Consider the following 16,881-nt stretch of genomic DNA (forward strand, 5'->3'; position numbering starts at 1 on the left):
GCATCTTGCATAACTAGAAGTAGCCTAGGCCTTGCTTTCACCAACCAAGATAGGCTCAACTAAGTCGCCGTATGATCGCGAAACGCGTAACATCGTCAGTGTTTATTTCCCGAGTCATCGTCGACTCGTGATTCGCGATGATTGTATGCCGGTTTTCGTAAATTACTAAATTTTGGGGAAACCCAGTTCGTCTGGGTCAAAATGTGGTGGTTCAAGAACTTTATAGCTTTCGCCATCTTTTTTAGTTTACTACGAATATCTAGATCTCAAATAAGGGGTGAGAAAATAACTTATCTAACTTCAATTATTTATGTATTATCTATTTTTGAAACGTCTATGTTTAATAAAATAAAATTATGAAAGTATAATAAAAAGAATTAGTTTCCAAGTATATTACATTAGAATTACTTAAAAATCAATATAATTTGCAAAAATGCGATTGCAAAATATTAAAACGAAGCTTTTCATTCTGTTGGAGAATCTATATTGAATGCAAATATTTAACAACATGATTAATAAATACTTAATTAAGTATTTAATTAATACTTTATAGAATTAATTAATATTTTACGAAATTCAAGTCTTTTGTTATTAACTCGATTATATATCTGAATTATCATTTAATTTTCATTAATTATTCGTTAATTAGTTTTTGTAGATTACGTTAACTAGATTTTTTTCTTTTTTAAAAATTAGATGGTGATTCTCACGAATGTCTACGATCTTGTGCTGACCGTGCACTTTCAAAAAAAGTATGCCGTTACGAATTCTTCGTTGAAGAATCACCTGCTCCGATCAGGTAAGATAGATAGAAGTCAGATAAGGCCTACGAATTTATTACGTATTTAATACATCAAAATCAATATGTATACTTTCGAAACTTTTATTTCAATCCAGGTTGAAACTACCAACAAGCTCTCGAAATTATTCTTCTACATGAGCAATTTTATGTACTATATAATATAATGTAACCGTTTCTCAATCAATTAATTTACACATGAAATCATTCTATCTAATCTAGAAGGATGTATAACTTGTCCTCGGTCAATGCTGAAAACAAACTATAGCGCCGCTCAGGCACGATGTAGACCTAAATCAGCGAATATCCTCTTTGAAGGAGAAACCTGTCGGAATCTCGGTCAATTCGAATCACTGTGTAACGAATACACAATTTCTAGTGTAATTCAAGAACTAACGGTTCACACGGGTACTAAGTGCATCTTTTATTTTTTCAATTCCCAACTGGTTCTTACCCACCACTTACTGTCACGAACGTGATACTTGTATTATAGAGAATAACGCTAGCTGGATACATAATAACATCATAGGTATACTTTGTAATCGTTGTTCAAATTGTATGAAAATTGTAATCGTTATTACATTTTTTTATTATTCTTTACATTATTATTCTGATATTTCGTTCTAGTCACGATACGTATTATCCGATGTTAAGTACATATGTATTAAAATTTTATTTATCTCTATAACTTTTTGAAGTATGAACGGGCAGAATTAATTGATATTATATACATATAGCATTAATCAATTTTTCTTATATTTTTATTGTTATTTACAGTATTCGCGATTGTACTAAAAGCAAAAACGAATCGATGATCCACGACAACGTAATTTTATTGAATAGCTTTCTAAGAATCAATGGGAAAAGCCCGGGCCCACAAATAGAGGTAAAAATTTTTGAACTTATTGTTATCTTTCAATTTATGTATTAGGTATATTTTATACCTCTTTAAAAGTATTTCGAAGCTATAATATGTCAAATTTGTTCATTGTTAAGATATAACTTTTGATTAATTGACGATACAATTTCAACACACTTGATATTTTGAATTACGAGTTCATCTTTCAATTTTCAGGTATGTCTTGGAGATACTATAGAAGTGATTTTATACAACAGATTAGGGTCCGAGGAATTATCTTTTCATTGGCATGGTATACGACAAAGGAATTCGGCTCATATGGATGGTGTTCCGATGGTCACACAATGTCCTATTTTGCCATTTGGGGGTTTTCGATATAAACTAAAACCGGAAAATGTTGGTACATACATTTATTATGCACACATAGGTAAGCAGATCGTATTCAAAACGATGAAATACGCAAAAAACTGATTATACGTGAATGCTAATAAAAATATTAAATAATCAAGAACGATTGATTAATCGAAAAAATATTATGTTCTACAGATGACTGAAAATTTAGTACTTTTCTTTTTGAAAACTAGTTCTTATTAAAATAAGTAACGTCATAAAAATAACTAAAATTCACTATGATTGATTAATTTATCAAACGGTATTTCATCATCGTTATCTTTCAATAGTCAAATGCATAATCTCGTAAATCAGGTATAATAAAGTGATTGTAAGGGTTAAGAAAATTAATTTTATTTAAATTGTTAAGTTAATTGTTACGTAATTTTTTTAACTTTGATAACGTTTAAATCAATTTCAATTTTCCCGCGCTGTAGAACGGCTTCTACTCCTGCGAGGACAAGCAAAATTAAAGTAGATCAATAATCTTGAAACCGTGTACTGTAGAAGTAAGGTTACAGGTTACACGTTACGCTTGCTGTTTTAAGAAAAGTAGTGCGTATTAAATGCTTAAATATCAATTTTCTTGACATCTATCTTTTTAAATTTGATATGTGTTCAATAATCAAGTGAATTATGGTAATTTTGTGGTGATAAAATACAATGTAGAATTGAATGTAGCAAGAGATAATCTTTCACGCAGGAGGCTCAGGTACATTAAGTCATTTACATAATATTCTCAATGTTTTAAAAGACAATCGTAATGACATTGATTGCTTAATGCCTCCTTCACTTTAACACTGATGGACAAAAATAAATTCATTTGTGTTTTCTTTTATAGCGTCTTTTGACCTGCAGTGTACATTATTATGTCAAAAGCATTAAATAAAAATCAGTAATTTAGTATGAACTGAACCGAACAAAAATAAAAAAAAAGTGCAGTCGCTTTAAACTTATTTCGTACATAAAGAAGATTAAATTTAACATAGACAAGAAATGAACTCGTCCAAATTTTGTTCTTATTAGCGCCCTGGATTATCACGTTATAGGTATACCGTTCCAATAAGAAATTTTGTCTAAAATATCAGAAATACCAATGCACGTGAAAAATATGAAATTTATAAGAAGTAATATGATACTTTTAATCATTATTGCAAAAATAGTAGTTTTGAGGAAACATCAGCTAAAGTGAGATCAGCAATCGTTTCGATTTATCTACGTTGTAATCGAACGAAACAAAATTGAGGAAGAAGATCGATAGTAAATATTGAAAGAATATGCGTGTCGACTTTTAAGGTTGCTTAAACAAAGAACCTCGAATTAGCTGCTATTAATTCTGTCATCTAAAATTGAATTTTTCATTATTGCGAACATCAAAAAAATTGCTGTACAGTTGTAAACCAATCTTGTATTTACTTCCTATATAGTATTATGATACGAAATTAACGGATATCTCCATAATATTAATACATTTTATTTATCTATTTCTGTAATTATTAAATTTACAATTAAAAATTATCGCACAATTTATTCACAAATATAAAATAAAATTACTATAATGTATTTATAGAAGGTGAATGCTTCCATTAATCACGGATATAACAAAAGCATTAATGACATTGAATTATTAGTTTCACAGCAGGCCGACGGCGTATACGGGTCGTTGACAGTTCGAGGACCACAAGATGACCCTAGCTTGGAAAGGATACTTCTCTTGTCATCAAGGCCGCCAACTCCTCTGTCGCGACACTCGCACCTACACCCACCTACGCCTAGTGAACTTCTCTTAAATGGCCAGGTATTGTTTTATCTAATTAGACAAGACGCTACGGTATAGTCAGAGAAAGATATATGTAATTCAGCATGAAATGTAGCCAAGATTTCCACATGCCCAGAGAACAAAACCGTTTTCGAAGATCAAAATTCTCGATACGAAATAATATGACAATAAGAACAATTTTTATACAAATATTCTTTACTAGTGTTATTGCTTTTTACATTAATATATTTTTATAGTCATTTATCAAATGAAGAATTATGTTTTATTAGAACATGTTGAACAAACGAAAGCTATCTTTCTCTCAACATTGTAAATTTTTTTAATGATATTTGTAGTTTTCTATAAATGAATGAATATTTCAGCAATGCCGATCACCGCGCATATACCTAGCATTTTAATTAAAGGACATTTCGAGTTTTAGTTTTATTCGTTAATTCATATTAGTAAAACTTGTTGTATAATATAGATTACGTCACCGGAATGAGGACTTTCTCTCGTTGTACATTATGTTTCACAAAACTGACGTCATCATTGGCTATGTCTTCTTTTTCAGAATAACGGATCTATCTTGCAAGTCCATTATGGAAGGAAATATTTATTGCGACTTATTAACGCCAACGCGTACAATTGCCCTATACTATTATCCATCTCTGGCCACGATTTTCGCGTCTTGGCTGCCGATGGGAACCCGGTTGAACCGACGGTGGGCAGACACATCTTTCTCTTTCCAGGTATGCAGGCGATTCTCCTTGCTTATACCGTGTGTTTTGTACATTCGGCACACGTAATATATGATCGTTGTACGTACATGTCGGATATACAAAACTCTTCATCCGAGATTTTATATTTAAACCTTGCTTCTCGGTTTTTCGTGTACACAATTGCGCTCAGAATTTAAGTGAAAGCGAGTAAAGGAGGCGAGAATGAATTGCAATCGATAAAGGTAGGACGAAACATAATAAAATGAAATTGAATTGCAGTTCGTAGGATTAAATTATGTGAGCAAATATAGATAGGTATAAGATAGATATGTATATATAGCATAACTTGAGTATAATTGCCGAAGAGGAATCGAGATGAAATATTATAACTTAAGAATGTATACGTATATTGGAAATATTTTTTAAAAATATGTAGCGTAATTCAGGTCGTCCACGACATGTGACTTAAAGCGATAAACGATGGTGAATAGTGGAAGAGTAAACGTTTGATATAGCCCTAATTGCTCTGCGTAAACTAAAGAATTTACATGCGTGATCGCACATAAGCGAAGCACGATTCTGCCTGATGATATTCATCCCGCAAAAGACTACAACTAGCGTTTTAAAAATGGTAAATTAATGAAAGCAAAGGAAATAACAAGCTATGCGAAAGAGAAGACGACAACGGAAAAGAAAGTGGTATGATATAAAGGCGAAGAACGAACGAAGATGGAGTAGTCGAAGAAAGGGAAATGATGAAGAGAATGAAGAGAAATGATGAAGATTTATGTTCGACAAGGAAGTAAAATGACAAACGAGAAAGAAGGTAGAGGAGAAGATCAAAAGAAAGGAAAAGGAAGAAACGTAGCAGAAGACAATGGAGATAAAAAGAACTTGGCTAGCGTAATTAATGGAAAAGATAGGGAAAACGAAAGAAAGAGAAAGAGAGAGAGAGAGAGAGAAAGAGTGAAGGAAATAAAGCGGTGGAAGCGATGCGGTGGAATTGAAGAAGAACGAAAAACGATGAAACGAGGCGCAAGGTCGTTTAGTAAACAAAGAGGAAGGGAACGCTCGAGGATACACGCAACGAGGCCGTAAGAAAGAAATGCGAAAGGGAAAGGGGGAAAGAAAAAGAGAGAAGGAGCAAGAAAAGGAAAGAATGAAACCGCTTGGTAGTCGCACATGCGGCGTGCAGCGGTGGCTGACTCGTTCGCGCAGACTCGGCCGTCTTCGTGTTCTCGCCGGGTTTCCGCAAAGAGAAATAAAGAAAGGAAGGCGACCAAACGCGCGCGGGTCTCGCGCAAAAATCATTAAAACGCGTGCTCGATTCGCGGCTGCGGCGTCGTTGTCGGCTCATAGTCGACGATTTATTAGCGGGTATCCGCCCGCTCGCTTGTCAGCCGACCGCATCGTTTACTTTAATCGACACCCGTCCGTATATTGTAAATACTTGGACGTACGAGACACATAAGATTCTTTGGAGAAAACGGTGGCCCCTGGCCTAACAAGTGCCCGCGCGTCGCCGTAATATCACCGTGGCCACTCTATTTTCCATGTCTAGCGACGACGCGTGGAACGAGCCAGAAACGAACGACACGCGGCTCGGCATGGAGTGGACTCGCGACAAAACTCTCGAGCTACTGCGCGAGTATCAGCAGAGACGCGTTCTCTGGGATTGGAATGCTCGGGGGTATCGCGACCGAACGAAGCGAAAACGCGCGATTCAAGAGCTCGCTGAGATTCTTTGCTGCAACACCCTCGAAATCGAGAAAAAGATCACGAATCTCAAGTGTCAGTACTCGAGAGAAGTTCACAAGATACAGAACAGCCGTGACGCAGCTACCGGCCCCGACGATGTTTACGTATCCAAGTGGTTCGCCTTTAAAGCGATGCAGTTTCTGCAATTTGGCACACGTAGATACAGTAAAAGGAAGAAGGTAGGTAGTTACATAGCTATAGATCGTTCTTTATCATCGCGCGTGTATATTACAAGTACGCTGTCGCGCGAGAAATCCAGTTGTGACAGATATTTTGTTCCCACGTGTCGCATTTACCTTAACGGAATACATATACAGACAAGACTCTCTTTCTCTGTCGCTATCAATTGCTTCAAGAAAGAAATACTTGGTGTACTTTTGCCCTTCTTTTCTCTCTTTTTATCGCACAAAATCTGCGTTAAGCAAAATCATAAAGGATCCCTTTCTCCAATCGTAAGGAGGCTAGTTTACGTCGTATAATTGGCCAAACAATTTCGAAGAAAGACCATTGTGTTTAAATGCATTTCGTGGAAACGATCACCTCGCCTGAACGAAGCGTCGCTGCTCGGGATACACGTTTCGTCGACTCGTAGCAACGCGACGTGTCATTCTTTTTATAGCAATTTTTCGTCCCGTGACTTTCGCATTTCGAATCGATCTTACTTGAAACGTGTCCGATTCTCCTGCATATTCGTGCGCTACCCGATTGCTGATAAATGATAATTCCATGCTTCTCCAATCTGGTCGTTTCCATGCTCGTTTTCTCACACTCTATACCGTATCTGTTCCTATCCGATTCTCTCCGTCTCATTTGCTTTGCTCCGCCTGTCGCCGCCCGCCTTTGTGTTCCTCCTCCACTTTCTCTCACAAAGTTCTTCCAGTCTTCGTCTTCAAGAAACCGATCCAATTATGTCGATACATTGCTGCGATTAATTTGCGAATTTTTATGCAAATTCATATTTTTATGGACACAACTAAAGAAATAGAACTTAAGTAGAGAGATGCGTTTTATCTGTTAGAAATTCTTGCGGGTACCATACTCTCTGATGTTTAAATTTCACATAAATGCATAAGAATCCGCAGTCCAGCCATGATACTCGATAGAGTTTTTACTATTTTTATCGTTATTATTTATCGTTATCGCTATATTTCTATCGTTTCGTAAGAAAATGTAGAGGTTACTGGACGCGATAGAACAACAGTCACAAAGAATCGTGGATATGGTTAGACGTATAGGTACATTAAATTTCACGAGAATTTATTTTTAATCCGAAAGTTACATAGTTCGATATTATTTATTCGGTATACTTTATCGAAAAACCGGTTTGAATGTTACGATATTCTAATGATTACTACATTTGATTACTTTTACTAGTTTGAAGTATAAATATTAGTCAAAGTTCAAGGAACTGGTTGCAACTTTATCATCGAGTCTAGTCAAGATAAATAAGAAATCGATCATGAAATGTCAGTATGTGTAATAATATATATTATATCTAGGGATATATGTATGTACATATAGAGTGACAAAAAATGATCTAGGACTTTAAGAGTTTTATTATGTCAAACGGGAAAAGTAAAGTATATTTCACCCTTTCACAACGTCGTTCTTGCTGCACTATGAACGAGGTATTTTGCATATCTTTTTCTATAACGTTTTACAGGTCATTTTCGGTGTAACCGTGATTAAAAAATTGCTTAAATTTGAGGAAACATATCTATCTATCTATATCTATCTATACAATATAGATTCGATTCATAGATCGAAAGAAAAGGAATAATTTAAATCGGAAAGCAGTTTACGTTTCTTTCTAGTATATACTGCGAACTGATGCGTGTGCTTTTTCTTAATTAAGATACGTTCGGGCATTGTTTCTCGAGCTATTTAAATATATTCCCGTGAAAGTTTTTAATACGGAGTTTCCTTGAAAGATCGAAATGTTAGATTATCGTTGAATCGTGTGAACCGAGTATAGCGGATTGAATCGCGATTCGACTTGATTGTGTTTACGCGTGCCGTGTAATTATAATAACCAGGAATGCGAAGTTTTCTCTGGACTTTGGCAAAATCTTTGTAGGTAAATTAAATTAACACGAGAAGCGAACGTGCAATGAAAATTGGCTTGCGTGGATCCTTAAAATATTGCATCGTAATTAATGATAATAATTACTAATTAAACAAAAGAAAAAAAGGTAAAACATTGCTGATAAAACAGAGAAAAACTGAATAGGAACATGAATTCTGTAATAATACGATAACTCCAATATTGCTTGTACATTTACTAACACGTTCAAAAATTATGCCGTTTATGCAAAGCGGCAAAAGATACATTTTGCTTAGTTAGTTAAAATTATTTTTTATTTTATAAGTAGTATTCTTTGCTCGTAGTTGTTGTAATACACAACCTTAGTTAGCAATAAATTATGAGAAACATTATCGTAAAATGTACCATGTCACGTTACAATTATGCGCATAAGTAAGTAATAAGGAGTATTTTTAATACAAGGAGACTTAAGCGACTGGACCGGACTATAATTTTGTTTTTCGGACAAGAACTTTGAACGATAACTCTTCTCTATCGAATCTATGCATCAATCTGAAATCTTGCCATTTAAACGAAAGACCATACATACGTATGTAAAATAGTAGGTAGAGTCACTCTTATTATACAAACTCGAGCTATATGAGCTGTTGTTTATCCCTCGACGAGTTCAGACAAGACAAATCCTATATATTTCTGTTGTACGTGTTTCCTGTCACCCCTATGCTGAATGCAACTGGGTTTCACTCGCACGCGCGAACGTACGCACACGCGTGACGATAAATCGATCGCAATCGACGACGGCGATAGATATGGAAATATATTCTTCTCCCTGCAGAAAATCGAGGAGGAGACGTCGAAGCTGCAAGAGGAGTACATAGTTAGTGACATCGATCCCGAGAGCATAACGTTTATAGACTGTAACGAGGAGACGAACGGATCGGGAACTGGCTCGTTCAACGCCTCGTTAAGCGAAGACGCGGAAGAATCGTCATCCTCGAGCTTGAAGGCGATGGAATTGTATAACGGCTCGTCGCAGAATCACGATAGTCCGATTTGCGATCTGGACGAGTTCGGACAGACGAAATTGGAGACTACTTCCGACGAACGAAAGAGAACGAAAGAGGAGTTCGCGAAATTCGCGGAGAGTATCGCGGTACAGCTGGCGGAGATTCCCGACTCGTATTCGAGGTCTGTAGCGAAGCTGAGGATCAATCAGATCCTGTTCGAAGCGGAGATAGGCGTCTACGCACAGACACGTCGCTAACAAATGCAACTTCGTTCCGAGTTTGAAGAAACAAGTAAAAGATGATCGTACGACGATGGTGAAACGTCTCCATAGAAAGAAATTTGTACGCTATATACGTGTTATTTTGTCATAATTAGTCGGCGAGCGAGGCGATGTGTTCATATTCCGTATGGACGTTGTATGAATTCGCAACGATGGACGATAATTAACGTCGGTGTCGGAGTACGAGATGGATTAGAGAGATTGAAACAAGAAATGCTTTTGTGACTGAATGAGAGCGAACGAGTAACTCTATTTAGCGCGTAATTGCAGCAAGTAGATGCAGATACGTGTCGTAATATTATGGGAACTATCGTCAAATAGTAGCGTGGATCGTGCTCCAAATGTACGATCGTTTTAACGACACTCCCGATTTTCACATAGGATTGTGTTAATATATTATATTTAATTCGAAGTTCGTCAGAGAAACGACAATACGAAGACTTTTAGCGTTTCTTGCTTATCAGGATCATTATTCGATTCCCATTTCTATCTTAAATCACAAATTAATTAATTAAATCACAAATTAATCATCGATACAAGCTACGCGAAACTTCGAATCGATGATTAAGGATAGTAACGTAAGTTAAATAGTCGGGATTTTTAACGAAACACATTGAACAATTTATTGGAATTAACTTTTCGTCCTTTAGATAGACAATTTTACACAATGGAGTGTAAAACTTGCCTGAACAGATTGTATAATAAGACACGAAAGTTGTACGAATTAAGACGTAATTTACAGCTGAATTCGTAAATTTGAATGCATGTAGCTGGCAAAAAGTCGTTTGTGATATCGCTGATTATACGAAGCGAAGTTTAAGGGATTTGAACGAGACATTTAAGAAATTGTTTATACTTGATATTATATTTTTTTGTAAAAGATCCTTTCCTGGGAATTAATCGTTCAAGGCCCCAGGTATAAACTCGAATATCTCTTTGGAAGAAAGATAAACGATCTACGTATTATTAAGATTGTTGCGCTCCGAAAGTGAGAGGATTCTGTGGAATCGAACGAATAATTGACATTGTCAAGGGGTAGTAAATTTTACAAAATATTAGAAAAAAGGTATTTTGTGATTAAAAGCCAGAACCGCGCTGTATTATAAAAGGTAAACGAAAGGAGGAATTTATTTTCCAATATTTAAATACCTTTTGCGTATGAAAAATACCTTAACAGGTACGTTATCGTTTTAGGATTCGATTCATGAAAAAGACTGTATTTCTAAAGTGTATTGCTATTTTTCGCGATTGTTATTTGTTTGTTTGTTACGGTGTAACGATAATACGAATCAAGTATCTTTTTAAAATATCTTTGATCGATCGAACGTTATATGTAATCGTGAAACGAAATGTTACTCATATTCGATGGAAATAACGGATATGTGATTTTAAATGTGAATATAAGTTAAAAGTCCATGACATTTGAGTCAAGTTGAACAGAATAATGATGAAACACTGGTGAACTCGCTGGAATATTTAGGAGGAGAGTTTATAAACTTACGAATAAAAATTTATTCATATTAAGCAATGAACATTTGTTCAATTTGAAGGAAAAAGTACGTAATAAAGATTTTTCTCTATACGAACAACTTTCTTATATTTTTGATACATGTTCCTAAATTCTTGAATTTTATGTAACTTTCAAACTGATCTGAAAAATTCGCCCGTTGAAAAGGAACGTTGATTGCCAATTACAAATACTGATTTGATTGTTTGCAAAATATCTCAACGAGGTAGCATTAATTAATGCGCATATTGTGATACAAATCGTATTTTATAAAATGAGTTCCAACGAAATTATCGATCCAGCTAACAGCGATATTCGTCATTTATACAATCTGTCTTATGAATGATCTAGATTATAAGAATGTATTCCATTGATAGGTATCGTTTCAGGGCTTTAAATAGTAGACGTAGCAAAGTATAGACTACAAACTATTTTCTATCGAAAGCAATCCCTCCGTAAAATTGAAAATAAGTCGTTTTAAATTACATTATTAATTTTCGTTTAAGAGACAAACTGTATTGTATTTCATATCATATCAATTAAATCCTTTGTCAGTAGGTAGGTATAAAGAAAACATTAGATAGTAATGATTGTACACAAGATTCAACAGTCTCCGGTGTATGTCTTTATATAACTCGTTCATCCTTGTTCCTGATTCTACGATAGTTTTATATTTTTATATTATTGTGATCGTTTTTAGAAGCTTTATTGACAACCGTTAAATTTTAAAATACATAGTAGAAACTAATATTCACACGATCAAACATCCTTTTCTTTATAAGTTTGAATACTCATTTCTATTAAACAAAATTTGGTTCTAAGGAATATTTGATTCAGAGGAATATTATTTCTTCCGATCGAAACTCTTTCTCATATCCTAGTAATTTCTTCGTGGTAAATAATCTCGAATCAATTTTCTTCGTATTGCCACATCGATAATTTTAATAATAATTGATCACCAATCTTTTAAATAGATCCGTTCCGATATAATTTAAGTGAACATTTCATGGATAAAGATATATCATGATCCTGAAGGAAAAAATTGACAAAATCACAGTGTAATTGTTGTAAAATTGATGATCGGTAGAGACAGAAATATAATATAAAAATAAAAATGATAAAACTATAATTTGCTATTATTTTTAGTGTCTGATCGTAGATAAATTAAATAGGCATTAGTAATTAATAAAAGTAACACTTTCTTAGTCGTTACCTTAATGTATATAAATATTTTTCAGTAGTCGTAAAATAAATTTCTTCGCGTTTCAAGTTTCTATCAGATATTAATCTTAATGATGCTCAATCATGAATTCCGAAGAAATACAGTGTCTTTCTGTGCAAAAGAAGAGAGCACATAGGCGAGAATGTAGAATAAGTTACACAGGGATCTAAAAGTTAAACTACACGATCGTTGCCTTGATATCCCATAACTTTTCTTCCGATAAATAGCGATTATAGCGTATTAATATTAGTGAATCAATAACGCAATGTAAAAAATTCCTTGTAAAAAGACACAACACTAAAGTTGTCTATCTATCTATCTATCTAGAAAAATCTTGGGAAGAATCAACGTTGATCATTGAGAAATTAATGTTGTTCTACACGCGTGATTTTATTCTCGTGATTCATATTTTTTTCACATATTATTTTATTGCAAATGAAAACAATTGATCGTTAAAAGTAGATATTTTATCGATTTACTCGGAAATATTGTTGGATATCAATGTAATATAAGCGCTATTAAAAACAGATTTGAGAAATGAAATTTTCAAACGTATAAACAATTTCCTCGGTAAAAATAGAAACTCGGAGGATAGTAAGTACATATTTATATACATATGTGTACTAATTGCAGTTTTGTGCTGATTACGAAGAATTAATTCGAACTGAGATTAAAAAAGTTTGCTGGGAGTTATAGGCATATCTATATGCGTATACTCAGCAGCAATGAAACTTAAATTCTTCCTGTATTACGATATACATATCCCCATGGTATTTCTTATAGTTTATATAGCTATGCTTTTTTGTATTATAGCAAAACGCCTACACTTTACTTTGTATACTTGTATTCAATAAAATAACTAGGATACCTGTTTCAGATATGCAATTACTCTTTCCATAAATTCAATACCATAGAGTTAGAATATCAGCTTTTAATAGAAAAGTGGAGATTTCTAGATGTCACCAACGAAATTTGTATAATATTAAGAAATAGGATAATCTTATCATTTTCTTTTTCTTTGTAAATTCTCTACTCTACGAATTGAATTTTAGGTGAGAGATTTGACATAATTCTCGAAGCAAATCAACCTCCTGGGAAATACCTCATTGATATAAAGGGCCATCGGGACTGTCAAAACCTTCATCAGGAAGCTTTCATCCTTTATGATGATGTAAAACCGGAGTCCGCTATAATCAAGGACGAAAAACTATCGAAAATCAATGACTATGCAATTACGAACAAGGGCCACGATTGTCATGAAATATCGAGGAACTTCATTTGTGGTTTGGATTTAAAAGGATCGAGAAGGGTCGAGATTAACTCAGACGAAATTATTTATGTTCCATTCGACGTGAATGCTTTTTCCTATTTCACGGATGAAATGTCTGACTACAGATATAATTTTTACGGATGCCCTTTCTATCCATCAGATCTAAGTAAGGATATGAAGAGTTTGTTAATATTAAAACTATCAGTCTGTGATGCCTGCCTAAATGTATTATACTATGCGTAAATGACCATAATTAATCTTATCAAAAGCACCTGCATAAGTTTAGCAATTGCAAAATCAAACATTTGAAAGTCGTTACTTGGGGTGATTTGATAGTTGTAGGCGTCGCAACTATTATTCCTAATTACTATTTTGTTTGTTCAATATTATTCAATATAATTTTCATTTATTTATAAATATAAAATACATACACGAAATATATGCCATGTTACATTTATTCGCGGTAGTTTCTTAATGGATGGTAATTTTTATTTTCTTAAATCTTTCTTCTTCTTTATACATCTCGACTTTCTACATCCATAAATACAAATTTCAGGTGTGAGTAAAGAAGGAGCAAGGGTTGCACAAATTAATCGTATATCGTTTAAATATCCCATGTCTCCGTTATTGTCTCAACCGGAAAATGTACCAGAGGAATCGATTTGCTCTTTCGAAACGCGTTCAGATGAGTGTGCTGACACGCCATTGTTTTGTGAATGTATTCACATGATCGAAGTTCCACCTAGGAAAAATGTCGATATTATTTTAATAGATGAAGGTAATTTTAATCTACTTTACATTATGATTTATTATTTTATATTTAAAATAATTCTTTATTCAGGTTATGGCGGAAATGTCTCCCATACGTTTCACGTACATGGCTATAACGCGAGTGTCCTAGGAAAAAGTAGTTTCGAACGAGCAATTACCAAAGAAGAAATTATCATGTTGGATCGTAACAAACAGCTAGATCGTAATTTTTTAAATCCACCCCAGAAGGACAGTTTCGTTGTACCAAATAAAGGATACGTTATTCTTCGTCTTTTTACTGATAATTTAGGTAGAAATCATTATATTTGCATTATGTTTAGCGAAATCTCTTAAGAGAAGAATAATTTCATTTGTGAGAATCTTTTAATAAAGTTATGACATGAATTCATTTACCATTTGCAGGATATTGGATGTGGGAAGCAAGAAGCACGGCAATATCATCAGGAATATCTGGACCTGTTATGCAATTTTTGTTAAAAGTAGGAACTCGTGAAAGCTTCTTACCCGTTCCTTTGGACTTCCCTACCTGTGGAAGTAATAAACATCCGGACATGGTATTCGAAACCAACTAATTTAGTGTATAGACTGTAATTTATTATATTATCATATATTCATTTTACATTCTGCTATTTATTTCAAGTCAATTAATCATATTAATTTAACGTTGTACCATAAAGAATCTTTATTCACATAAAGAAAGAGAATCTTTTAAAAGATCAATATTTTTCTAAAAAAGCAATTTATGACTTATATTGTGAAGAATAGAAACGAATAAAATAGTAGATTCTAGAATGTAATTGAAGAACCAATTAAGTTTGGGGAAACTTATAAGTTATAAAAATCTTTTAAAGTGTCCACCGCTGGTCTCCAGTTGTTGCATACCGGGCACCGGTGGAAGATCACTTTTATCCCTTACGTGAATGACCAGTTCCATTCCGGTTATGTGTTGCCAAGTAAAGTGGCAATGAAGTAACCACCATCCTATAAAATAGTATTTTTATCTTCATGCGAAGTATTTTAATAAATTCATAATGTTGTAGATGTGATTCAAATGAATTTAATTAGCATCAATGAAATATTTACGATAAATGATTTTAGACATTTAGAAGAAGAAGAGAAAGAAAGTCTAATTTTTTCGAAAAAGAAGAACAGCTATATGGAGAAAATGCTATTTTGGAAGTAATTAAATATTTTACCACGATTATTCGCCTTGAAACGTACAATTACGTATCCTCCATTTATCAGTTTAATAGTGTTTTTACCTGGTGGATTTGCATATTCCCCATTTTTAAGATGTTGCGTGTGTTAGTCTATTACTCCTTCTATATCTGATCTCGAAATATTTCTACCATCAAAATCCTCCATACTAAATACTCTAAATTCATAACCGGCAAGTGGAACGGATGATATAGGCCAGGCAGGAGCACTAATATAATTTGTTATTTAACGTTATCAAATTTGCAATATTTTTTTCGTAACGAAACAAAATTAGTCTATTAAATAGGTCAACATTCTTTTATCTTGTACTAAAGACAAATATTAGATACCTTCGTCGTATATTACTAGCTCCACGATATTATTCAATGTTGCATTGATAACGTCAGGACATGTGCAAGGTTCGGTGTAATCGTTCTGTACGTTTTCCTTGTATATTGTTTGGCCAGAACTACGTTGCGAGAGTAGAATATAATAGAATAGTACAATAGAATACACAAAAATGAAGGATGATATACTCTGCGCACAAAATAGGTGATATCATATTATTTATGATAATATTAGAGAACAGTAAAATATAAAATAATATTTACCTAAATGTCGAAGAAGATGCAATCGGAAATTGTGTGACATAAGGAACACTATCGTAATATTGAAAACCGTTTTGGAAAATTCCATGCCAATGTATCGTGACTTCCATTCCTGTAGCAGCATTCTCCATGTCGACTATAATGCGATCGTTCAAACACGCCTGTAAAGTATGATAGTTGTGATAAAAAAATAAAGTTTTGATAAATTACTTTGACGCCGTATTGGCTAAAATTAATTTCAGCTGTCGCACGGTCCAATAGAGCCACTAAATTGTCCGAGATATATTATGTCTATGTATATTATATATATTAGGTCGTTATATTTCCAATTACGAAATCGTTTGATAAAATTATGGCGTGAATTCTTTTATTATCTGTAGGATATTGGATGTGGGAAACACGGCAATATCGGCAGGAAACTGCACTCGTTACGCAATTCTTCTTCAAGGTAGAAAATCGTGAAAGTTTTTTATCCGCTCCTTTGTATTTCCCCAGGCGCGCAAGTAATAAACGCTCGGACATGGTATTCCATACAAATTAATTTAATGTATAAATTTCAAGCTAAAAAGTCACATTAATTTTACGTTATACCATAAATAATTTTCGTCTACATTAAGAAGGAGAATCCTTTAAAAGGATAAAGGATAGGTAAATATTTGTTTAAAAAGGTAATTTGTGACTTATATC

General features: G+C 33.9%; 3 protein-coding genes across 7 annotated transcripts; 2 read left to right on the forward strand and 1 right to left on the reverse strand.

Moving 5' to 3' along the window:
- Positions 1 to 72: 72 nt before the first annotated feature.
- On the forward strand, positions 73 to 15,186 carry LOC122577999 (laccase-14-like). Of its 3 annotated transcripts, XM_043749811.1 has the most exons (10): positions 73 to 277; positions 697 to 799; positions 1,577 to 1,685; positions 1,875 to 2,085; positions 3,680 to 3,846; positions 4,382 to 4,559; positions 13,401 to 13,784; positions 14,175 to 14,396; positions 14,460 to 14,678; positions 14,792 to 15,186. In XM_043749811.1, exons 1-10 carry the CDS (start codon positions 202 to 204, stop codon positions 14,959 to 14,961), a joined length of 1,839 nt encoding a protein of 612 aa, XP_043605746.1. In that variant the 5' UTR covers positions 73 to 201; the 3' UTR covers positions 14,962 to 15,186. The 3 variants fall into 3 exon arrangements, with proteins under 3 accessions (XP_043605746.1, XP_043605748.1, XP_043605747.1); XM_043749813.1 differs by lacking the exons at positions 73 to 277; positions 697 to 799 and adding an exon at positions 834 to 1,207; XM_043749812.1 differs by lacking the exons at positions 73 to 277; positions 697 to 799 and adding an exon at positions 1,297 to 1,328.
- LOC122578007 lies at positions 5,009 to 11,208 on the forward strand. The gene is made up of 2 exons (XM_043749838.1): positions 5,009 to 6,466; positions 9,167 to 11,208. The coding sequence occupies exons 1-2, from the start codon at positions 6,083 to 6,085 to the stop codon at positions 9,593 to 9,595; spliced, it is 813 nt and encodes a 270-aa protein (XP_043605773.1). The 5' UTR covers positions 5,009 to 6,082; the 3' UTR covers positions 9,596 to 11,208.
- A 48-nt stretch (positions 15,187 to 15,234) lies between the features above and the next one.
- Positions 15,235 to 16,803, reverse strand: LOC122578009 (iron transport multicopper oxidase fetC-like). 3 transcript variants are annotated; one of them, XR_006320463.1, is made up of 4 exons: positions 16,198 to 16,803; positions 15,937 to 16,055; positions 15,652 to 15,815; positions 15,235 to 15,370 (listed from the first exon to the last, which is right to left on the reverse strand). XR_006320463.1 is itself a non-coding variant. In XM_043749840.1 (3 exons), the coding sequence occupies exons 1-3, from the start codon at positions 16,323 to 16,325 to the stop codon at positions 15,712 to 15,714; spliced, it is 351 nt and encodes a 116-aa protein (XP_043605775.1). In that variant the 5' UTR covers positions 16,326 to 16,803; the 3' UTR covers positions 15,332 to 15,711. The 3 variants fall into 3 exon arrangements, 2 of the variants coding, with proteins under 2 accessions (XP_043605775.1, XP_043605776.1); XM_043749840.1 differs by having other exon boundaries at positions 15,332 to 15,815; XM_043749841.1 differs by having other exon boundaries at positions 15,332 to 16,123.
- Positions 16,804 to 16,881: the final 78 nt, after the last annotated feature.

Source organism: Bombus pyrosoma, linkage group LG3 (assembly GCF_014825855.1).
Source record: "Bombus pyrosoma isolate SC7728 linkage group LG3, ASM1482585v1, whole genome shotgun sequence".
Taxonomy (NCBI): Eukaryota; Metazoa; Arthropoda; class Insecta; order Hymenoptera; family Apidae; genus Bombus; species Bombus pyrosoma.